Genomic DNA, 26081 nt, shown 5'->3' with positions numbered 1-26081 from the left:
TTAGAAAACGCACGTAATAAATCAATTTTACATTGCATATATAATATTAGGTGTTGTAAGTAATACAGGTAGAACACGTCGTGTTACGTAAATAGCTTTTTCGATGATACAGTATATCACAGAGATTTGCCAATTCAGCAATGCAAATCGTGATTCTTATCATCCCTGTTAGCATAACGTTACAAAACAAAGACACGCTATACATGATGTGGAAATAACCAACTAAATACATAATGCCACTAGTAACATCCATGGCTGTTAAAAAACACATAACAGAACTATAAATAATGCAATAAAGTTAAAAACATTACTTACCGAGAAGTTAGCAGGTTAACGCGTTCCTCCGATTCACTTCACCGCATTTAACGTCTGATCGATCCCGTCATTCCGCTCTCGCAAAATGCAAATGTTAGCGCCTTAATTTGACCAGCACTTGACCCCGATTGAGGCACGTCGCGACAGTTTTGAGCTTGGTTACAGTGAATGTGGGCGGAGTTAGTGCAAATCGCTTTACACTAAGAGCAAATAGCCACTCCGATATATATATATCTGTATATTTATAAATATATATTTATATATATACTCATAATGCTCAACATAAATGAGTACACTTAGAATTTTGATGCATTTCTCAGTGAATATAGGTCATATATTTTAATGCATTTGAGCAAAACAGATTTAATAAACGGATATATTTTATACAATTATAGTTTAGTCACAGAACATCTTTAGAAATAGAACGATAATACATTTAATTTCATGCAAAATATTGAAAAACAATTACACGCTACAAAATTGTAAACATTTTTTTGTTTCTCTTGAATTTTACTGTTTTAATTTTAAATTTTCTTTATTTACTATTTTTCTCTACATTTTCTAATATAATATTTAAAAAAGGATCAGAAATTCTCAAGAGGGCACATAATTGATCATTTACAATAAGATGGTGTAGGCAGCGTAGTGGTACAGTGGGTAGCGCAGCAAGAAGGTCGCTGGTTCGAGCCTCGGCTTGGTCAGTTGGTGTTTCTGTGTGGAGTTTGCATGTTCTCCCCGTGTTGGCGTGGGTTTCCTCCGGGTGCTCCAGTTTCCCCCACAGTCCAAACACTTGCGCTATATGGGAATTGGGTAAGCATAATTGGCCATAGTGTATGAGTGTATGGGTGTTTTCCAGTACTTTGTTGCAGCTGGAAGGGCATAAGCTTCGTTAAACGTGCTGGATAAGTTGGTGGTTCATTCTGCTGTGGTGACCCCTGATTATTAAAGGGACTGAGCCTAAGGAAAGGGAATGAATGAATAAAATGGTTTAGTCTTAATTGTTCCTCGTCTGGGTGACACGGTGGCTCAGTGGTTAGCACTGTTGCCTTACAGCAAGAAGGTCTCTGCTTTGAGTCTCTGCTGGGTCAGTTGGCGTTTCTGTGTGGAGTTTGCATGTTCTCCCTGTGTTGACGTGGGTTTCCTCTGTGTGCTCCGGTTTCCCCCAGTCCAAACACAGTCCAAACTAAATTGGCTGTAGTGTATGAGTGTGTATGTGAATGAGTGTGTATGGGTGTTTCTCAGTACTGGGTTGCGACTGGAAGAGCATCCGCTGTTAAAACATCTGAATAGTTAGCGATTCATTCTGCTGTGGAAAACCCTGATAAATAAAGGAATAAGCTGAATGAAAATGAATGAATGTTCCTTATCTTCATCCTCATCACTGAACATGTGGTTTATTGTACTGTATAGTACTGACGTCTTCATCTCTCCCTCAACATTTGATGGTGTTCTCCTGCTAAAGTGTGTCTCATGTATCAACGCTGTGTCCGCACAAAAACTTTGCGTACGCCAGATTTCACGCTCACGTTTGGATTTACTAACGATGAAATGAATGTGAGAATGTGTGTTGGTCCACGCCAGCTTCATGTCTGGCGTACGTGGATTTCTTGTGTGTGTTTGTTTTGTTTCCATTGGCGACTCCTAGAGGTGATTATGTTGAACTGCACACTACAGAGTATCTTTGAGCTGTGCAATGCCAGCTGTATGTGACGGGACCATCCACATGTCTAGCAGGTGTATGTAAGGTTTCCATACCATGCAGTTGACCAGCAAAACATTAAAGCGCAATTTGGAGCAATCGCCGGTTTTCCCAATGTAATCAGACCAATCGACGCCACGCACACTGCTATAATGGCGCCATCTGAAGACGAATTTGCATACGTGAATCAGAAACTATTCAATAAATGTGCAAAAAATATGTGATGCTCAAATGCGCTTAACAGATATTGTAGCACGGTGGCCTTGGTCAACCTATGATTGATTCATCCTCACAAACAGCATGGTTAGGATGAGGCTCCAAGGTGGCAGGGTGCGCGATGGGTGGCTTCTTGATAAGTGATGTATTTAAAGATATTATTCCAGCTAAGTTTATTATTTTATTTCTATGTATTGAGCGTAATTATTTAACTGCATATCAGGAGACCGCGGTTATCTATAAAGACGTGGCTGTTAACCCCCCTCAACAACAAGAGCGCAGATACAATGATGCCCATTCTCGCACTCAGTCAGTTGTAGAGCGGGCGAATGGGCAGCTGATATGCCGGTGGTGCTGCTATACCGCCCTAACAAAGTGTTCCTCTAATACAGCGGTGGGCAAACTCGGTCCTGGAGGGCCGGTGTCCTGCACAGTTTTGCTCCAACTCTGCTCAAACACACCTGCTTATAGATAATTAGTGATCTTGAAGACACTGATTAGCTTGTTCAGGTGTGTTTGATTAGAGTTGAAGCTAAACTATGCAGGACACCGGCCCCCAGGGCCAAGTTTGCCCACCCCTGCTCTAATACATCTGTGTCTCCCACAGACACGGATACTACTCCAGACAGTAAAGTGTCACCCTCTATTGAGGCAACTCTCTCCTCAAAGGGTGTTAGTTCAGCATCCCCTGTTCCTCCGCCTGTTTGGTCCACACTTTGACGGTGCGCCGCTGTTCTCCTCTTAACCTACACCTTTACTTTAGACCATTTCTTTTTTAATTCACTCACAGTGCGATGTTCAGACCCCACTGCGTTAACCGCGTCAGCTAACACCGTGTTTTCCGGTCTACCTCCGATAGCAGCACCTCCAGTTCACATTCGGTCAAGTTTCTCTTCTTGCTTGCTTTTGCCATTGCTTTTTCGTTTGGTTTTCGCCAAAGTAGAGTCATTACCATATTTATAAGGGGGAGGAGACAGGGGGAGGGGCTTTGCACTCGTGCGCTTAGTTTCACGTCAATTCGGATGCACAAAGAGAATATGCGTGGGATTCAGCGTACGCAGTCTTTGTTACATCTGAATTATTTACTGCGTACGCACATTTACAGCTTTGTCCGTACGCATTGATTCAGTATTGATTCAACGCAAGTCTCCGTCTCCGTACATGAGGCCCCTGGTGTCTCTATCTCCGCTCAGCTTGTCCTTTAACAAGTTTCCTTTTATTAGCCAATCCCGCGTCTCTATCAGAGCGTGTGTTAAACTCCGGCTGTGTTTGATTAGCTTTGGGTTTCCTGCAGCGTCACGCTCCACGCAGGAGGAATTTTCCAGGTGTTTCTTTAATGGTGAACAGACAGACACTCACAGGATCAGCGTTTCTGGAGGACTCCGCTGAAAATACTGCTTTCTAACACTCTCTGCTAACTATAAAGATGACGATTTCTGACGTTATTCTGCGTCTGAAGCTCAGATCACAGATATAACAGACACAGATGTCAGGTTTAGTCCATCATCATCAGCAGCAGCAGCAGCAGCAGTAATGCAGTCTGGTTTACAGTTCGTCTCTGTGTGCTGGACACATTCCTCCTGCTGTACACACTCAGCAAGGAAATCAGTCTTTTGCTTATTATTCGGATGATGGTGTGTGTGTGTGTGTGTGTATACAGAGTGTGTGAGTGTGTGTGTGTGTGTGTGAAATGTTGAGGTGTAAATAAGCCGTTTTAACTAAAGACACAAACACAGCATGCAGTGTTCTCATGCCAGACACTCACTGGGAGAGTGGAAAGAGAGAGAGTGTGTGTGTGTGTGTGTGTGTGTGTGTGTGTCTACATCTACATGTCTCTGTGTGTGTATTTGTGTTTGTGCATGTGTATGTGGAAGCAGTGTGCTTGTGTGTCACTCTGTGTGTGTTTCTCTGTGTGTGCGCCCTTGTGTTTGTTTCTCTGTGTGTGTGTGTGTGTGTGTGTGTGTGTGTGTGTGTGTGTGTGTGTGTGTAGTCTTTTGCTCTGTGTGAGGCCGTGTGTTTGTGAGCATCAACATGAGTACAGTGAGGGAGGTGTTTTTCAGTTCCTGCTGTTCTGCCCTTATTAACAGCTGTTTGAGGGTCAGATGGGCTTCACGGTGAAGGTGTGTGTGTGTGTTCAGTGTACGTCTGGCTTGTGGTGCTTAAGGTCATGTTTGGTTAGGGTGAAGCTCTTACCTGAAGTGTGTGCTGCAGGGTGCAAATAACAGGGGGCTTTGGAGGGATCAGACCCCCCTAATTAACGCTTGATCCCCCCTGAAGGAAGCCCCTTAATAGTTAAGAAGTAGTTTGCTCTGATCTGTATCTTAAATAATATTAGTAATTAAAATAATAGATGACTTCAGTATGCATTTGACCACCCCTATAATGGTTCATACCACTGTGAATGCATGTCTGTGCCAGAAAACATCAATTCAGCCAGCAAATGTAGGTGTGAGTGTTCACAATACAGGTGTTTGTACTGTAGGTGTTTGTATGTGGAACCCCTCCTTTAACGTTTATGACCAGGCTGTATATTCTAGTACTAGTTATCTAGGTTCATCAAGAGGAGCTTGGTTTTTTCTTCTTCTCTGTATTCTTACCACAAAGACGTTTCATTTCCTTCCCTTTTTTTCCTATATATATATATATATATATATATATATATATATATATATATATATATATATATATATATATATATATATATTAGGGGTGGGCGATATGACCTAAAATTAATATCACGGTATTTTTCATCTTTTGAACGGTGATGGCATAATATCATGGTATTACTTTCAATAGCAAAATAATATACATCTCAAGGAAGAACGAACAAAAGAAAGTCTCACTTCTATCACTCTGTAAAAGTTTTGGTTTGGGTCATTGTAAATGCTCAGTCTCGTTATTAACTGATCTTCATTTCTCTGTGTTGGTGGAATAAAGCAGGCGAGTCAGCCGCACCAATTTATGAGCAGACAGAGCAGGATTCTCATGATGACCACCAGCGCAATACCGCTCTTTGTTATGAGCTGTAGTTTCAGTGTAAACTTAGTAAAGGTGAGTTTCTTTGGCGATGATGTGTACAGTGTTAGATTTTATATTTAGCGGACATTTGCGCTGAACACGCGGTGAATGCAACACATCGAGATTCGGGCACCTTCTCCGAAAACACTCGATTGATCTCAGCTGGCGGATCAACATTTACCTCATGTCATGATCGCTGTCATCTGCGCCATTATTATTATTATTATTATTATTATTATTATTATTATTATCATTCTTATTATTATTATTATTATTATAACTTTAGGTGAGGTTTGCAAACCTGTGCACTTTTCACTCTTTAGCCGTTTGCATTTCCTGCAGTAACAAAAGCTTCCTGTTATATGACAGCGGGAAGCGTTGAGTGACTGACAGCTAATATGAACCAATACTGCAGCAGGGTAGAGCGATTCAGCAAGTTTATAGAGAAAATCAAATCAGATTGCACTACAACCATTATATTCAGACACACAAATGCTCCCAAATATATTATGAGGGCGCATAGATTAAATTTCGGGCGCTCATGCGACCAAAATGGTTGCAATTTCGAGCCCTGTAGTATAAGGACATGTATTCAGACCACAACTGAACGTTTGAAGAAAATTGAATGCCTTATTATTTAGAATGAGCTATTATTGATGTAAATGCAGCCGTTCAAGCCGCATAATTGATTTATTACGGTATTGACGGTATTAGAAAATCCATGTCGTGGCGCAATGTCACACCGGTGATGACTATGACACCGGTGTACCGCCCACCCCTAATATATATCAGATTAAGAAATGAAAATTGGTAAAATAAAAAAATATATAAATACAGTATTAAATCAACCAAGGGATTTTTTTTTTTCACAATTTTTAATGTTTTTTTTTCCTCTTAGCACTTAAATAATGTAACCAGCAATGTACCATAAACATAACCCAACAATTATCTCACTTGGAAATTGAAACCGACAGAAAAAAGTCCACAATAGAGGAAAACTCTTTGGAAGAAAGAAACAGTTCCTCGTGATGTGTGTAAATGCACTGTCTCTGTCCTACCGTTCCCTTAGGAATGGCATTCAATTTAGCAAAGGTGGATGAGTAGAAACCTGAAGAGTTGAAAAACGGGGATGAGATGTCCAACTGAACTTCTCTGAGCACATTTCTAGAACTGCTCGATCTTGCAGATTCGCACTCTATAACATCAGAAAGGTCCGACCCTTCCTATCTGAACATACAGCTCAACTCATTGTTCAAGCTCTTGTTCTCTCCAAACTGGACTATTGCAACTCTCTACTAGCCGGGCTTCCAGCTAACTCTATCAAACCTCTTCAGCTGCTTCAGAACGCAGCAGCACGAGTGCTAAACAACTATTTAGTCTCCACTTTCCTTCCTAATCTGTAACTGCCTCTCTGGCTATACCACTAACTGTACTCTCTCTCTAAACACCTTACTAATGCTTTGCTTCTTAGACTTTACACACCTGAAACTTGTCTATAGCACTTGTTCACTGCTGCTCTTATAGTTGTGTGAATTGCTTCCTTGTCCTCATTTGTAAGTCGCTTTGGATAAAAACGTCTGCTAAATGACTAAATGACTAAATGTAAATGAAGATCTGAAGAGTGTATCAGATGAAGCGGAGGCCCTCCTGTGCAGGCTGTGTTTGTTATATTTTTGCATCTGCATGTGTGTGTGTGTGTGTGTGTGTGTGTGTGTGTGTGTGTGTGTGTGTGTGTGTGTGTGTTGTAATGTTTGTGTCTGCATCACTGCTGTGTGTGTGTAATGTATGTGCTGTCCATGTGTGTGTAACGCTTGTGTTGTGTGTGTGTGTGTGTTCAGCTTCATCTGGCTGCACTGGCATCTCTGAAGGGCGACGTGCTGGAACTGAACCAGCGGCTGCTGCAGACGGAGAGAGAGAGAGATGCTCTGGAGAAGAGACTGACCACCGCACAGGTCACTACACTCACACACACACACACACACACACACACACACACACACACACACACACACACACACACACACACACACACACACACACACACACACACGTGCTAGAGAAGAAGCTGACCAAAACACAGGTCACTACACACATACACTCACTGGCCACTTTGTTAGGTACTGACTAGTATTGTGTTGGACCCCTTTTGCCTTCAGAACTGTCTTAATCCTTCATGTCAGAGATTCAAAGAGCTACTGGAAATATTCCTCAGAGATTTTGCTCCATATTGACATGATAGCATCACACAGTTGCTGCAGATTTGTCGGCTGCACATCCATGATGCCAATCTCCCGTTCCACCACATCCCAAAGGTGCTCTATTGGATTGAGCTCTGGTGACTGTGGAGGCCATTTGAGTACAGTGAACTCATTGTCATGTTCAAGAAACCAGTCTGAGATGATTCAGGCTTTATGACATGGTGCGTTATCCTGCTGGAAGTAGCCATCAGAAGATGGAGACACTGTGCTCATAAAGGGATGGACATGGTCAGCAACAATACTCAGGTAGGCTGTGGTGTTGACACCATGCTCAATTGGTACTAATGGACCCAAAGTGTGACAAGAAAATCTCCCCCACACCATTACACCACCACCACCAGCCTGAACCGCTGATACAAGGCAGGATGGATCCATGCTTTCATGTTGATGAGGCCAAATTCTGAGCCGATCATCCGAATGTGGCAGCAGTAATGGAGACTCATCAGACCAGGCAACGTTTCTCCAATCTTCTATTGTCCAGTTTTGGTGAGCCTGTGTGAATTGTAGCCTCAGTTTCCTGTTCTTAGCTGACAGGAGCGGCACCCGGTGTGGTCTTCTGCTGCTGTAGCCCATCCGCCTCAAGGTTGGACGTGTTGTGTGTTCAGAGATGCTCTTCTGCAGACCTCGGTTGTTACGAGTGCTTATTTGAGTTATTGTTGCCTTTCTATCAGCTGGAACCAGTCTGGCCATTGTTGTGAATTTCTCTGTCTGGCTCACGGCACCAAAACTGTTGTGAAATTCTAAGACGAGCAAAAAACCAGGGAGAAACTTTGAGTATCTTCAAAGCAGAATCCTTTAATGAGAAGATTAAGTCATTGAGAGAACTCTCAACTGGTACAGCAGACACTGTTTAAATACATTTTACAGACATTGATCCAAGTAGGTGGGGACGGTCTAAAACAAAGCATGCAAATGAAGTGTTGTTGTCGGCAGGGTAAATTGCCTTTACAGCCCCGATCTCATCAGCATATAAGTACACCCATTCACGAGACATTTTAGCATGAAAACAAAGTGTGCAAATGAGGTTCTGGAGACCAGTTGACCGGCCAGTTGACCGACTTGACCATTTGTTAGACAATAGACAGCTGTGCTGTGAAACTGACAACTTGCAGTACTTTGGAGACAGTCAGGGCTCAGGCAACCAAGACATTTTAAGGTCTGTCACACCCTAAAAACCAAATCATATAACAGTTCAGTTATATATAGATTATTGCTAATTTGGAACTAGGTTATATAAACTTATATTCCCACACCATTCTCCTCTGACCTCTGGCATCAACAAGGCATTTGCGCCCACAGAACTGCCGCTCACTGGATATTTCCTCTTTGTCGGACCATTCTCTGTAAACCCTAGAGATGGTTGTGCGTGAAAATCCCAGTAGATCAGCAGTTTCTGAAATACTCAGAGCAGCCCGTCTGGCACCAACAACCATGCCACATTCAAAGTTACTTAAATCCCCTTTCTTCCCCATTCTGATGCTCGCTTTAACCTGCAGCAGATCGTCTTGACCATGTCTACATGCCTAAATGCAGTGAGCTGCTGCCATGTGATTGGCTGATTAGAAATGTGTGTTAACGAGCAGTTGGACAGGTGTACCTAATAAAGTGGCCGGTGAATGTATAAACACAAACATAAATACAGACACACACATATTTACACCTACACACACGTACACATTCATACACACGCAGAGGTAATGATGCTGTTATGTAATGCCATGCCTTTTCTTCCTTATTGCCACCAAATTCAACAGTTTGACATGTATTCTGCTTTTAAATGTGTGTGTGTGTGTGTGTGTGGATGAGTGGAGAACAATCAGCTCAGAAAGAAACACTGAGATGAGTGTAGGCTGAATGTTGTAGTCTGTAACTGATGAATCTGGCAGCTCTGTGAAGTTTCTTCATCTGCACTGCTGTATTTACTGTATTAACAGTGATGTAGTGCTGTGTTTGTGAAGATGGCAGATTTAATATTGTTTATTTTGACTGCAGAACTCGTACTGATGTTATAGGATGCTGCTGGAGGGGTTGCTGTGCAGTTGCTTTGTTGATTTACAGTGATAGTAAATTGCTGTAATTCATTACGAGCGTGCTCTGTTTTGGAAAACGTGTCAAACTTGTAAAACTCATTCTTGATCACATTTGATGATGATTGATGATCACAGAGAGCTGAACAGATCTTTTAATCCCGGTAATCCACATCCTGTCTTGTTGATATGATTATCCAGCGTGCACTACTATCTCCAGTATTGATTCAGCATTTGTTTTTACTGCCGTCACTCATGTCCACATGACAGCGTAGCGTGTGAACGAGCATCGGTGGATGTGCGTGAACAGGTGCGCAGTTGTTCAAATCTGCATTTGCTGACAGACAGTTTGGGCTATACTTATATAAACTATGGGAATTATCGGCATGACAATATTTAATTGGATGACCATTTGTTAGTCTTATGCCTTACCCAGAATATAAATATACATATAAACTATAAGTGGGCATAGATACATTTTTAAAATCTAGATTAATCTCACTGTAATCTTGGAATTACTCTAGATTAATCTAGATTAAAATGGCTCATTTGAATTCTGCTGAAGGCATTCAGATTATGTGTGCTGCCCAAATAATGACTTAAAGTAAGTCTTTGAGAACGGGTTTCTCAAGCCAGGTGGCGCATTAGACCAGGGAGTTATCTCCTGTTTCCAAAATGCACCACAAACTGCTTGAGGAACTGATCTACTATGATAATCGGTGATGAAAATAAATGATGTTCAATAAGATGTACTTGTGTTTACTAACTGTTTATTCAGGTAAACATGAATACTGAACTGTACGGGGGCAACGGGGGCAACTGTAGGCCTACATAAGCTCCAAACAGCAAATGTTTTATTATTTATTTATTTATTTATTTATATTTATTTATTTATTTATTTATTTATTTATTTATTTTCTCTAATCTAAAGTCATAACTGAACTAAACAGAAATGCAATTAAGACATGTGGAGTATGCAGATATCAGTGGCATTACTGAAGTAAACACTGCAATCAAACTACTACCGTCATGTAGGACTTTTGGTCATATTACACGACAAGATCAACACACGTGGCTGTCAGTAAAGGAGCGCACACACACACACACACACACACACACATTGCGAAATGCAGAGCTTTTTTTCTTTCCATTTGGCGTGCGTTATTAAATTCCATAACACTCTCACAAGTCCTTACTCCTCATTTGCATCTAATACTCCAGTTTGTCACGGGGGCATGAATGAAATGTTCATGAGTGAAGGTGAAAGTGCCGAACTGCAGTTAAAGTCACTCAAAATGACAGGAAACTCTTACATTACAGCACTTGACGTAAACACCTTCATTATATTATTGTCTATTAAGGCAAATAACTAGATTACTGATCTCCATGTCAGCGTAGTCACTAGTGTCTTCGAAGTAAGTGAGAGATCCAGAAGGGAATCCTGCTGATTTGATTCAGTAGGGCACTTGTTTGTCAGATGGCTCACCGGTTTGACTTTCATTCACCGTCGTTCATTTTAAAAAGCACCGGCTCCACTTTATTTGTGTATGTTTTACTGGAACGCATAAACTCTACAGGTGCCTGATAGTTAGCTGTGGAGCTAACATTAATCAGATTCACTCTAGTGAACTGCACGTCACGTTTGATGTGGTTATTTCACAGTAGGAATACACACAGGTTCGAAGACTCGTTCTTGCCCCCCATGGTGCAATTCGGCCAGGTATACATCCGTGCTAAAATATCAAGGTGAAAGTCATCATATCCTGAGTAGAATAGACCCAGCTCCCAACACAACTTTGAGAATAGATTAATGGCCATATGTTTTTTATCACCCGATAAGAGACTCTCGTTAACAGAGCACGTTAACGCCGCCCACCACTAATAAAAACACATTTAGATCAATTACTTTAATCATTACTATTGGAATGTGAAGAGAATTTCAGCCAGCACAACAACACGTATCTGAAGACAATCACCTGCTGCACCTTTACAGGGCACCTACAGTAGGTTACCCCTTTTTCCACATTTAATATGAGTCTTTTGTGTCCCCAGAATGTGTCTGTAAAGTTACAACTGTCTTGTGAAACAATATATACAGTTAAAGTCAGAATTATTAGCCCCTCTGAATTATTAGCCCCTGTTTATTTTTTCCCCAATTTCTGTTTAACAGCAGATTTCTTCAACACATTTCTAATCATAATAGTTTTAATAACTCATCTCTAATAACTGATGTCTTTTCTCTTTGTCATGATGACAGTAAATAATATTAGACTAGATATTCTTCAAGACACTTCTATACAGCTTAAAGTGACATTTAAAGGCTTAACTAGGTTAATTAGGTTAACTAGGCAGGTTAGGGTAATTAGGCAAGTTATTCTATAACAGTGGTTGACTATCAGAAAAAAATATAGCTTAAAGGGGCTAATAATATTGATCTGAAAATGGTGTTTAAAAAATTAAAAACTGCTTTTATTCTAGCTGAAATAAAACAAATAAGACTTTCTCCAGAAGATAAAATATTATCAGACATACTGTGAACATTTCCTTGCTCTGTTAAACATCATTTAGGAAATATTTAAGAAATCCAAAAAAAAAAAAATCAAACGGGGGCTAATAATTCTCACTTTATCTGTATATATTGCATTATTTATTGCAGATATTAGATATCGCAATATCAGATTTTCCCAATATAATAAGCTGTTCTGTTTCTGATTGGTTGCGCAGGCTTTTATTAAGACACATGACTGTGGTTCTGCATCTGACAGCTCATTTGTCTGATGTGCATGCATGAAAGCCACATCTGTACACTGCTGGAGTGGTGTTTTACACATCTCGTGTGGTGTTCTGCAGTCAAACACACACATCTGTCAGTCGCACATGCAGAACAGCTCATGCACAGTCAAATCCAATCAAAATCTGCTTTATTTGTCACATACAGAGTAAGATATGCAGTGAAATACCTACACAACCACTCACGACCCTACAAATAATAATAACACAATAATAATACTGATAATAATAATTAGGGATACACCATATTGGAAAAATTGGACATTGCAATAATTTATTTTTCTGTAATACATATTGCGATATGCTGTATCTACAGTGTACAATTTCACCAGATGATTGAATAGCACTATTTGGAAAGAATTTATAGTTACACTTTATTTTAAGGTTCAATTCTACATATTAGCAAACCATTAACTATGAATTTTGCTTCAATTAACTTCTAAATTAACTGATGTTAAGGTAGTTTAGGTATTGGGTTGAATATAGAATAGAAGATCATGCAGATTATGTAGTTTATAAGTACTAATAAGCACTCAATATCTCAATAACATACATGCTAATAAGCAGAATTGATCCCTAAAGTGTTACCAAATGTGTTCATTTAGATTCTGCAGGGGAGCGAATCATGCATAAAATCCACAAGTGTAGATGAATGCAATAAAGCAATAATAAAAGTCAGATAAACAGTGCATGCTTTATGGTTTTGTATATGTAAATGTGAAAATTACATGCATATTGCACATCTGTGTGGTGTGTACATTGTGATGTTGATGCTGAAACCATATTGCGCAGCCCTAATAATGCTAACAATAAGAGTTTAAATTAAAGAGAAATGCAATAGAAAATAAATGCTAATATTTAAAGATATAGAGTTTGATATAGAGATATAGAGTTTGTGGACAGTGTATAAAATGTGAAAAAGCTGTCTGTACAAACATAATCAGAGAAATGTTTCTAACAACGGGCATAAGAGCGGAGGGAATGTATCCCAAAGGTGGTTTATATTGCAATGAGAATAATGAGAAGATTTAAATATGAATAATTATATATCTCCTATTAATATTGCTTGCTGCAGTTGAAAATAACATTACAATTAAATGGCTGCATGTTTGTTCTTCTGGAGAAAGTCTTATTTGCTTTATTTCGGCTAGAATAAAAGCAGCTTTTAATAGTTTTAAAGCCATTTTAAGGTCAATATTATTAGCCCCCTTCAGCAATATTAGTGTTGGATTGTCTCCAGAATAAACCACTGTTATACAATGACTTGCCTAATTACCCTAACTTTACCCTAATTACCCTAGTTAAGCCTTTAAATGTCACGTTAAGCTGAATACTAGTGTCTTGAAGAATATCTAGTCTAATATTATTATTCATTCATTTACTTTTTGGCTCAGTCCCTTTATTAATCAGGGGTCACCACAGCGGAATGAACCGCCAACTATTCCAGCAAATGTTTTACACAGTGGATGCCCTTCCAGCTGCAACCCAGTACTAGGAAACACCCATACACACTCTCTCTCACACTCACACACACACATACAGTACACTACGGCCAGTTTAGTTCATCAATTCTCCTATAGCGCATGTGTTTGGACTGTGGGGGAAACCGGAGCACCCGGAGGAAACCCACGCCAACATGTGGTGAACATGCAAACTCCGCACAGAAACGCCAACTGACCCAGTCGGGGCTCAAACCAGCGACCTTCGTGCTGTGAGGTGACAGTGCTAACCACTGAGCCATTGCGCTGCTCATCCTTTTTTATGTACTGTAAAATGCAATGGTGCTACCAGGTTATCTGAAAGTCAAAACTCTGTATTTGAGCACCAAGTACACGTTGGCTAATAAAAAATAAGTCAAAAAAGAGGAAAGATTCAAGATGGCATAAGCCTAATGCCACCGCTGCCTGGCAGATTTCAGTGAAATAGAGGAAATGATGACAGTTTCTGTGGCAGCCTGAGGCTCAGAGAAGACCAAATTGGCAGGAAAGCCAAAATAATCTCTGCCTGTCAATCATTAGACCTCCTTCATCAAACATTCGTAGAGTCATTTGTGCAGGAAACAGACCTTCCTGAAACTTCACAATCACAGAGGCTTTGTAAACATCACAAATAAATGGTAAATCTGTGAGCCTGGAGCACAAATGTTGCGCAGGTAAATCTTTAGCAATAGCCAAAAATACTTTTCTGTTATGCCAAAATCATTAAGTAAAGATCATGTTTTATCAAGGTTTATTTCTGTGTAAATAGGGGTGTAACGGATCACAGTTGATCCATGATCTAAATGGATCACAACCCAAGCTTCAAAACTAACATGGCCTGCGGATTAATACATCTTTTTACTGGTAGATTAATGCTAAATTTGTAGTGATCACAGAGAGATTGACTCTTGTGTCATTCAAATCACATGTATGAAAGCATTTCGGCTTTCCTGTAAAATATAATGATGACAGAAGAAGTTGTGGTGGGTTATTGGAGATGTGGTGGGTTTCTTAGGTTATTAAAGGTGTTTTCTGCAGCCTGATCTCACGAGAAAACGTAAGTATTTTACGTTTTGTCAGTTTAGTGACAGAGTTCAGTCGTACGAAATTGTACGATTTTTAAAAAGGAGGCGTGGCACCTAACCCCACCCCTAAACCCAACGGTCATTGGGGGATGTAACGGATGACGGTTGATCCATGATCCATATGGATCACCACCCATGGTTCAAAACTAACATGGCCTGCGGATTAATACATCTTTTTACTGGTAGATCAATGCTAAATTTGTAGTGATCACAGAGAGACTCTCGCATCATTCAAATCACACGTATGAAAGCATTTCGGCTTTCCTGTAAAATATAATGACGACAGTAGAAGTTGTGGTGGGTTATTGGGGATGTGGTGGGTTTCTGAGGTTATTAAAGGTGTTTTCTGCAGCCTGATCTCCCGAGAAAACTTGACAGAGTTCAGTCGTACGAAATTGTACGATTTTTAAAAAGGAGGCGTGGCACCTAACCCCACCCCTAAACCCAACCGTCATTGGGGGATGAGCAAATCGTACTAAATTGTACGAATTAGATCGTACGAATTCGCCACTAAATCAAAAAATTACGAATTACCATGAGATTGTGTTACTTGTTTATCCTGCATTAATGCATTCAGCGTAAGCTGCAGGATTAATCATTAAAAGATCAGGATCTCAACACCCACGCAACATAAATTATAAATGATGCTGATTTGCATATGTTTATTAATCCTTCCAATCGCTGCATTCAAATCTGAAAACACAAAAAAATCAAGAGACTCAGTGTTTAGTCTTGAGTTAGTGATGAAGTTACAGTCAAATAAAACAGCAGTACTGGGAGAACAGTTTAGATAAAACCACTGATGTTTACGCTAAAGATTAAATCACCATCATATGCTAAAATACGAAAGTTGTAGGCAGCAATTACATTGTTTAAAAGCAAATGACATTTGTCTCCTCCCCTTTTTGGCTGATCAAAACAATGGTCCGATCTGTGACTAAAAAGCCGTTATGTGATCCCAGCAAATATATATAAAGACAAATGCTGAACACTTAATTTTAGTGTAATTCCTGAGTAAATAGTGAATAACAACCTGGAGATTATGTTCATCTATTTATAAATCTGAGAGAGGCACGTTGGCTCAGTGGTTAGCACTGTCGCCTCACAGCAAGTAGGTCGCTGGTTTGAGTCCCGGCTGGGCATTGTTGGTGTTTCTGTGTGGAGTTTGCATGTTCTCCGGGTTTCCTCCGGGTGCTCCGGTTTCCCCCACAGTCCAAACACATGTGCTATAGGGAAATTGATGAACTAAATTGGCTGTAGTGTATGAGTGTGTGTGTGAATGAGTGTGTATGGGTTTTTCCCAGTATTGGGTTGCCGCTGAAGGGCATCAGCTGTGTAAAACATATGCTGGAATAGTTGGCGGTTCATTCCGCTGTGGCGAACCTTGATAAATAAGTGAGTAAGCCGAAGGAAAATGAAATGACATTAAATAAATCAGCGTCAGCCCATGAAGCCAGATATGCTGTGAAAACAATCTGAGGTGAATTCTGCAGAGCCTCGGGCACATGCCTTAGTCTTGACCTCTGACCTTCACCTAGAGCTGTCCTGACCTTTGACCTCTGCAGCCCTTAAGTTTGACTGAGTGCCCTTAAGAGCCTCTGTGTTCAATACACACTCAGTGTTCCTCTCAAACAAAGCCTGTATTGTTACCAGTGTGAATGACTGTTGAAACGCCGCCATCAGCATCAGTCCAAAAATTAGAGCGGCGAATAAACGGCGTGCAGATTTTCCTTCGTGACACATCCGCTTAATGAAAAAAGCCAAAAGTGAAAACACATGATCTCAAGCTGATGGTGCATGTGCAGTCTCTGTTCTAATAATACTGCATAAAACACTACCTGACTAAAGTCTTGTGGTGGATCTCAGTTGTAAGATCAACACATAATAACTCGACTTCTAGTTAATCATTTGTTAAAGTGTCAGAAGGTGGATTTTTCCCATGAATCATCTGTTGAGCTGCATCCCAATCATCACCAATACTGCAGAAGACCTACTGGAACCAGCATGGAGCCAAGATTCTCACAGTAATCAGTCAAGTTTGGTGAAGGAGAAATCATGGTTTGGGGTTATATTCAGTATGGGGGTGTGCGAGAGATCTGCATCATCAACAGCCTGAGGTATCAAGACATTTGTGCTGCCCATTACATTACAAACCACAGGAGAGGGCAAATTCTCCAGCAGGATAGCGCTCCTTCACATACTTCAGCCTCCACATCAAAGCTCCTGAAAGCAAAGAAGGTCAAGGTGCTCCAGGATTGGCCAGCCCAGTCACCAGACATGAACATTATTGAGCATGTCTGTGGTAAGATGAAGGAGGTGTTGAAGATGAACACAAAGAGTCTTGATGAACTCTGGGAGTCCTGCAAGAAGGCTTTCTTTGCCATTCCAGATGACTTTATTAATCAGTGATTTGAGTCATTGCAGAGATGTATGGATGCAGTCCTCCAAGCTCATGATGGAGTCAGACACAATATTCATTCTGTTTCCACTGCAGCATGAGCACATATTCTATACTGGACATTATTGAAGGTTCAGTGAGCAGACTTTAGTCTCAGCAGAGTCAGACCTTACTGTCCTAATGAAATCATTAATAATCAAGACATGATCAGATTTTATTGTGCTCAAATAAGCCTCATCTAGAGGTCTTTACCTTTCATACCTCTGATACCAAATGATCAACTAGAAGTTATTATTTGCTGTTTTTAAAACTTGGATTAAGGCGTTAAGGTCAGGTAGTGTGTATGATCAGTGTTGTGGAAAGTTACTGTTTAAAGTTATGCATTACAATGTTGAGTTACTCTCCAAAAAAGTAGTTAGTTGCGTTACTTGGATACTCTCTATGGTGAGAAATGCGTTACGTTAATGTTGAGTTTCTTTTGCGTTACTTTGGTCCAATCCCAATTCTACCCCTCTTAGCCCTTCCTCTTACCCCTACTTCTTGTTTTGTGCATTCACGTGAAGGGGTAGTGGTGTCCCAATTCCCTTTAGCTTGAAGGCGTAGGGCTAAGGGGAAGGGGTGAATATCCCTTCAAACTGAGATTTTTCAGGACCACACTCGAAACCAAGGGGTGTGAAAATTTCCCAGAATACACCAGCTACAACAGCAGCATGGCTGCACACAGAAGGAGATCCACAAATGAGTATTTTTTTGTCATTAATATGAATTTTTACAACAAACATGCGGATGTTTTATTATATTCATAATCGCGCTCGTGTTTTACCGTCATGCCTTTCGCTAAAATAAAAACCGCTAAATTTGGCGATCTATAATCCATAATGATAACTCCTGTATAGTAATCCTGCAACATTCTGACGCTTGAAGACTCTCGAATACCCTGTCAGTAATGTCTAGTGCAGGGGTCACCAATCACGGTCCTGTAGGGCCGGTGTCCCTTCAGGGTTTAGCTCCAACTTGCCTCAACACACCTTCCTGATTGTTTCAAGTATACCTAGTAAGACCTTGATTAGCTTGTTCAGGTGTGTTTGATTAGAGTTGGAGCTAAAATCTGCAGGACACCGGCCCTCCAGGAACAAGTTTGGTGACCCCTGGTCTAGTGGCTGGGAATGAGCTGTTTACAGTGTCTGCTGTAATGTTAGTGTTGTTTTGTGGTGTGTTTATATAGATGATTATGGTTACGGTGTAAATGCGCAGTTTAGCTACGATCTTATATTAGACCATTGTAATAACATGATATATGCCTTCAGTGGTCTGATAAATACCAAAACATAACACAGCTGGAATAACTACAGCAGTCACCATCGTCTCTCAAGAGATCTCGATGACATATGATGGCGTGTGCTGGTGCTGTAGTGCTGTCCCATTTCTTAGGGGTAAATTTTGAAGCCCCTCACCCTCGGTTTTAAGGCCAAAGGGTAGGGGTACATAAACAGCATTGGGATTGGGCCTTTATCTTACCTGGCTCTTACCATAGCTGCGCCGCTCTTACCTGAAAATTAGTGAAGTGGTGATGGACATTCTGCTGTTTTCTTGCTGTTTTTCCATGTGTAAGTATGTGCACATGTTTTTAAGTGTGTTTTCACGACAGATAGTGTGTGTGTTTGTGAGTGAAAGAATGATTAAATCCTTAAGTGTGTGTGTTTGTATGTGTATATTTGAGTGAGTGTGTACATGTGTAAGAGTATTTATTCAGTACATGAGAATGTGTGTGAGCGCGTGAGTGACTGTTCATACAGTATGTAAGTGAGAGTGTGTGTGTTGTGTCTGTGAATCATGAATAGCCTCATTGTGTGCTGATTGTTGTGTGTTTAGTGGTTTATTGTCTCATGTGGACGCGGTGTTTGTTTTCTCACACACACACACACACACACACATGTTTGTTTTTGTGAAAAGTGGGTACATTACATAGGTTTCCATTCATTTTATACCGTCCAAACCGTATGTTGTATTGCCCTCACCCCACCATACCCCTAAACCCAACCATCACAGGAGACAGTGTGCAGCTTTACTCTGATTAAACTCACCTCCTTTTTGTAATACCTGTGTCATACCTATGCCATTATACAGATTTGTGTCCTGATATGTCACAAAAACACGTACACACACACACACACACACACACAGACTCAGCCAGGAAAACATGCCATTCCTCTCAGATCATGCAGGAAGGGTGTGTAACACACAGATGAACATCTACTTCCCCTCAGTCTTCAGTCTGTGTGTGTCTGCGTGCGTGCGCTTCAGCTTCAGATCCTCCAGCAGCAGTAAACACACTCTCATATGTTCAGGGTTTTCTCAGCTCATGGAATATTTTTTATGTTTTATTCCAGACATTAAAAGTCAGGGATATAGTGTGTATATATATAAATATATAGCCCCCCCCCCCCCCCCAAGTTAATTTATTTGCCGTATTTGAAGTTTGCTTTCCATTTTTGCGTTGGTTTTTTCTGTATTGTGTGTGTTTTTGTACGTTGTTTCAGCTTGTAATAGCTTTTTTCGTGCCTTTTTATTCCTCAATTAGAAATCAAATATATAAATAAAAGTCTCCAAGGGTGCTATTTCCAACATATATAAAGCAAATTTCTCATTCAATATAACGTCAGACTCTTCATCTCTGTCTAAAATAAAACTAGACTGGCAATCAGATGTCAATCATGTTGTTTCAGACGATGAATGGTCAGAAGTTCTTCGTCGTGTACATACTACCTCCATCTGCACTCGCCATTCACTGATACAGTTTAAACTATTACATAGAATTTATTGGACAAAAGTTAAACGATCTAAAATAAACCCAGAAACTGATCGCAGTTGTGACAGATGCCAACAAGCTCCAGCTACCCTCTACCACAGTGTTTCCCAACCCTGTTCCTGAAGGCACACCAACAGTACACATTTTCAACCTCTCCCTAATCAAACACACCTGAATCAACTCATCATAACATCAGAAGAGACTCCAACACCTGAAGTTAATGGGTCAGATAAGGGAGACATCCAAAATATGTACTGTTGGTGTGCCTCCAGGAACAGGGTTGGGAAACACTGCTCTACCATACCTTCTGGCTTTGTCCAGAGTTAATCTCTTTTTGGACATCGATCTTTAAATCAATCTCTGATATTTTTCTTCTAAAAACTGAACCGTGTCCTTTAGTGCCACTGTTTGGACTCAATCCTACAAATGTATCGCTGTCATCTTTGCAGTCAAATGTATTAGCCTTTTGCTTAATAATTGCTCAAAGAATTATCCTATTGAACTGGACAAAACCTTCTCCGCCAAACTACTTTCATTGGATGTTTGACCTGTTACAGTTCATTCAGATAGAAACAATTAGATATACAATCAATGGCAAAACAGAGGATTTCTATACAGCTTGGCAACCTTGTCTGTTGTAGGGGTGGGCGGTACACCGGTGTCATAGTCATCACCGGTGTGACATTGCGCCACGACATGGATTTTCTAATACCGTCAATACCGTAATAAATCAGTTATGCGCCTTGAACGGCTGCATTTACATCAATAATAGCTCATTCTAAATAATAAGGCATTCAATTTTCTTCAGACGTTCAGTTGTGGTCTGAATACCTGTCCTTATACTACAGGGCTCGAAATTGCAACCATTTTGGTCGCATGAGCGCCTGAAATGTAATCTATGCGCCCTCATAATATATTTGGGAGCATTTGTGTGTCTGAATATAATGGTTGTAGTGCAATCTGATTTGATTTTCTCTATAAACTTGCTGAATCGCTCTACCCTGCTGCTGTATTGGTTCATATTAGCTGTCAGTCACTCAACGCTTCCCGCTGTCAGATAACAGGGAGCTTTTGTTACTGCAGGAAATGCAAACGGCTAAAGAGTGAAACGTGCACAGGTTTGCAAACCTCACCTAAAGTTATAATAATAATAATGGCGCAGATGACAGCGATCATGACATGAGGTAAATGTTGATCCGCCAGCTGAGATCAATCGAGTGTTTTCGGAGAAGGTGCCCGAATCTCGATGTGTTGCATTCACCGCGTGTTCAGCGTAAATGTCCGCTAAATGTAAAATCTAACACTGTACACATCATCGCCAAAGAAACTCGCCTTTACTAAGTTTACACTGAAACTACAGCTCATAACAAAGAGCGGTATTGCGCCGGTGGTCATCATGAGAATCCTGCTCTGTCTGCTCATAAATTGGTGCGGCTGACTCGCCTGCTTTATTCCACCAACACAGAGAAATGAAGATCAGCTCATAACGAGACTGAGCATCTACAATGACCCAAACCAAAACTTTTAAAGAGTGATAGAAGTGAGACTTTCTTTTGTCCGTTCTTCCTTGAGATGTATATTATTTTGCTATTTAAAGTAATACCATGATATTATACCATCACCGTTCAAAAGATGAAAAATCCACCCCTAGTCTGTTGTATTTTAAAAAATAGCTTTATATATCCCGTCTTGCATATTTAACCCTGTCTGTATGTCTTTTTTCCCCCTCTTGCTTTTGAACGATACCAACTTATCTAAGAGTGTATCAGGAAAAGAAACTGCGTGATATTTTACATTTAACGGGAATGGCCTGCTTGAGTGTCATTTGTTAATTTATTATTATGTATATGAATCTTTTCTTTTCTTATGGTTTGGTTTGTTTGTTCCTTTTTTGTTGTTGTTTTTGTTTACTTTCAATATGGTTCAGAGAGTAAGGAATGTGTTTAATTACCACTCACTATTTCTCTCCTCAACATTGTGAAAATAATGTGTTGTGGTTTTTCTTTCTCTCAGTTGTAGTACCTCTCTGATTAAGAATTGTTAATAAAAAGAGTTCAACTAAAGAAATCAAATATATTACAATATTAGAAGTGAATGAAACTGGACATCGTGTCAGTAAACGTCACATAATATGATTTTAAAGGCACATTTGGAGCATTTAACGCTCAATGAAGCCAGAATAAACTGAAATGGAAAGCTTTTCTCTAATAGAAGTTTGCCATGGCAGATGGTCAGGATAAAAACTGCTTCAACGTGGAAAAGGAGAAGGTATTCACTTTTTATTGTGTGCCGCGTGTTGTACAGACATGGTGTTAGAGTGTGTGAAACCGGTTTATTCTGGATCAATCTGTGTGATGGACTGACTTTAAGCAGCAGGTTGTTCTCCAGCTGCAGTTTAATACCAGCTTAGTTCAATACTATTGAGTTCAGCACACACACACGCACGCACACACACACGCACGCACACACACACACAACTACTTCATTCGGGAGAGACAGATCCTATATTAGATAAATCAATATAAATTTTTTTTTAAGCAAGACACACGGTGGCTCAGTGGTTAGCACTGTGTCCTCACAGTAAGAAGGTCGCTGATTCGAGTCTCGGCTGGGTCAGTTGGCATTTCTATGTGGAGTTTGCATGTTCTCCCCGTGTTGGCGTGGGTTTCCTCCGGGTGCTCCGCTTTCCCCCACAGTCCAAACACTTGCACTAATGAGTGTGTATGGGTGTTTTCCAATACTGGGTTGCAGCTGGAAGGACATCCAGTGTGTAAAACATATGCTGGAATAGTTGACGGTTCATTCCACTGTGGAGACCCCTGATTAATAAAGCGACTAAGCCGAAGGAAAATGTAATGAAGTGAATCTGGGATTAGTAAAGAGCAATTGGGAAATCTGTGTATAATTTTGTGAGTAGTTCAATAAATTGAATTATTATGGTTGATACGAAGTTCAGCTTTTGGAAGCGCTGGAATAAATGTGGATATATATATATATAGTGCAGTCAAAATAGTGTCATCAGAAAAAAAACACACACAGATAAGTTACTTAATGTCATTTAATTAGTGTTCAAATTACCAGTAAATAAAAGCAGATGATTAAAGAGCCCCTATTATGGGTTATTGAGAATGACCCACCATGTAGTGTAACACTAGATGCTAATGCTTAATAAATGGGTCAGTGTGTAGTCATTATAAAGTCTTACCATTATTTTTTAATGTCAATTGTTGATTAAATAGTGCATGTGTACAGCTATATTTAGCTTGTTTTGACAATAGACTGTAAAATATATGGACGTAGTATCCGTGATGTCACCCATTGGTTTCTGAACACTGCAAAAGAAGCTACAAGTAGGCGCGGCCAACCGTCGCCATTTTGTTCGCGCGTCATCGCACCCACGGCGCGATACCAAACAAGGGCAAAGAGGCGGAGAGTGGGCGGAGCTACAGACACCTGCTGGCACTTTGCTTAGACCTGGCAGACAGACTTTACTGTGGGAGAAACGCTTGATACTTTATTACCTGCGACTCGTTTGTGTTCTGACCACATGTGCTTGGCTGTACACTATATCAATAAAGTGTTTAGACTTTTAAAAACACTGTAGTAATACATTGAGACACTAAACATTGTTCTTATGGTGTTTTTCTACAGGAGGAAAACGCAAATTACTTCCAAACACTTCAGATATAGTGTGTGTTAGTAAATGCAAGACTATTGATGAACTCCAGCATAACACTGTATGATAACGCTTCAGATGACTGTTCTAGAGCCTACAGCTAATCAATCTGTCACATTCTGGAGTGCTTTACGGGTCTAAAGAAAAATATTAATGATAAATGATCTTAAATAAAACAAATACATTTATAGAGATGGTATATAAGTATATAACTTTACTCACATGGGAAACAGAGGCCACGTGAATGGTTCGTGAGCACAATTAAGTGCACACAGCATCCCATATCATCTGATAATTGTAAGAAATAAGTCCAAAAGGCAGCTGACTGTGTAAAGCCACATAAAACAACACAAAAATACGATGAATATGCCGAGATCAGTGGCTAATCTGCCGGATTCAGCTGAGGTGAAGTGACGGCGACCAGCGAGACCTAGCTGTCACTCAAGTGGCCACGCCCTTAATTATGCAAACTTAATATAACCTAATATAAAGGAAATGGATGAGTTATAAATAAATTCACCCCCCTCACAGTTGTCATGGAGGGTAATAATAACTATATGAACCAAAATCGTTCTTTGTACCAGGCTGTAAACACCTTTTTTTCTGCTGTAAAGTTGGCCATTCTAACAGTGGGCTCAATTGCAGTTTGCTCTATTATGGAGCAGGACTAGCGGAATTTTGATGAATTGCAGTTTCAGTTACTTCCGTATTGGCTTCCCGAGGGAGAGCGGGAGGATGCAGCTTGGTTTAGATGCATTTCAAATGTGTGGCTAATAAATAATTGTTTGTGTTTGGTGTGCTCAGAGATGTATTTGGTAAATCCTTCATTTTCAGCTCTGGAAAGTCATGTCAAATGAAAAGTAATTGTAATAGGACTCTATAAAACCGTGATTAATTTGCTCACGCGACACACAAAAACTCAAATGAGGCATGTGGACACAACACAACATCTAAATCTGAGCATGCCCAAGTCAAACTTATGCATGTAATATTTATTCTCCCAACAACACATTTGTAGTAATCTACTAGCCACAGTGGATGGGGATCAAAAAAGCTAATGTCAAGCCCTGATTACCAATATAACAGATCCTATATGCATTAATCATGTTTCACTTGTTTTAAGCTGTGTTTTGCTCTTGTCACTGTTTAGTTTAACCCTTGATCACTTTAATTATCAGTGAGTTTATACACTGAACGTTTCAAATGGTCTTTCCTCACCTCATATTACTAATAACACTGAGATTTACTGAATGATTTAGATGTAGTTTAGTCTGTCTTTAGAGGATTTAGTCTGTTCAGTGTGTGTGTGTGTGTGTGTGTGTGTGTGCGCGTGTGTGTGTGTGTGTGTGTGGAGGAATGTTTAACCTTGTGACTGTCAAATGTCTTCAATAATGTAATGAAATCTCCCGAGTGTGTTGTTTGAGCACCTGATGCAGCTGAAAGACTCGCAGGATCCACATGATGACTGGCTTCAGTCTAATGAGAGAAGCACAGTGGAGGTCTATGGGTCTTAAAAGGACAGTACACGCAAACAGGAAGATTCCAGACCTGTTTGAGTTTCTGTCTTCTGTTGAACACCATAGAAGATATTTTGAAGAATGTTGGAAACCGGTAACCATCGACTACCAGAGTATTTGTTATTTTTCTTCTTGTCGTTGTCATTGGTTACTGGTCTCAAACATATTTCAAACGTTCTTCCTTTGCGTTCAACAAAACTAAAACACTGAAGAGAGTAAATGATGAATGAGTGTGTGTGAGCTGTCTCTTTAAGCTCTCTCTATTTCTCTCTCTCTCTCTCTCTGTGTGTGTGTGTGTGTGTGTGTGTGTGTGTGTGTGTGCGTGTGTGTGTGTATGTCTGATGAGTTTCCTCACTCATGCTGTGTTTTTCTGCTGGTGCTTTTGCATGACTTCTAGCAAAGTGTGTGTGTGTGTGTGTTTGCACACAGCGTGTGTTGTGTTTGTTTGTCTCACCGTGCAGTTTTGCCATGGTGTGACTTTACCTGATTAATCTCTTTCCCGCTGTGTGTGTGTGTGTGTCTGTATTTGTGTGTGTGTTCAGTATAAGCATGTGGGTGGCTTTCTGTGTGTGTACATGCATGTAGTATGTATCTGTGTGTGTGCATGTTTGTGTGTGTCTGTGGGTGTATGCATGCATGTGGGTGTGTGTGTGTGTGTGGGTGTATCTGTGTGCACATGTAGTGTGTATGCATGCATGTGAGTCTGGGTGTCCGTGTGTGTGCGTACACGTAGTGTGGGTGTGTGCATACGTATGGGGCTGTGTGCACGTGTGTGTGTGTGTTCGATATGTGTAT

At 40.3% G+C, this 26081-nt stretch overlaps 1 protein-coding gene across 1 annotated transcript in view; it reads left to right on the top strand.

The window, feature by feature from the left end:
* mcc (MCC regulator of WNT signaling pathway) overlaps positions 1–26081 on the top strand; it is a 160034-nt gene that overhangs the window by 71026 nt on the left and 62927 nt on the right. Inside the window, exon 4 of the mRNA XM_056457218.1 lies at positions 7087–7200. Coding sequence (XP_056313193.1) covers positions 7087–7200 — 114 coding nt within the window. The remainder of the gene's footprint in view (positions 1–7086; positions 7201–26081) is intronic.

This window comes from Danio aesculapii, chromosome 5, assembly GCF_903798145.1.
Source record: "Danio aesculapii chromosome 5, fDanAes4.1, whole genome shotgun sequence".
Lineage (NCBI taxonomy): Eukaryota > Metazoa > Chordata > Actinopteri > Cypriniformes > Danionidae > Danio > Danio aesculapii.
Note: the sequence above shows the minus strand (reverse complement) of the source record. Positions and strands in the feature narration are given on the sequence as shown.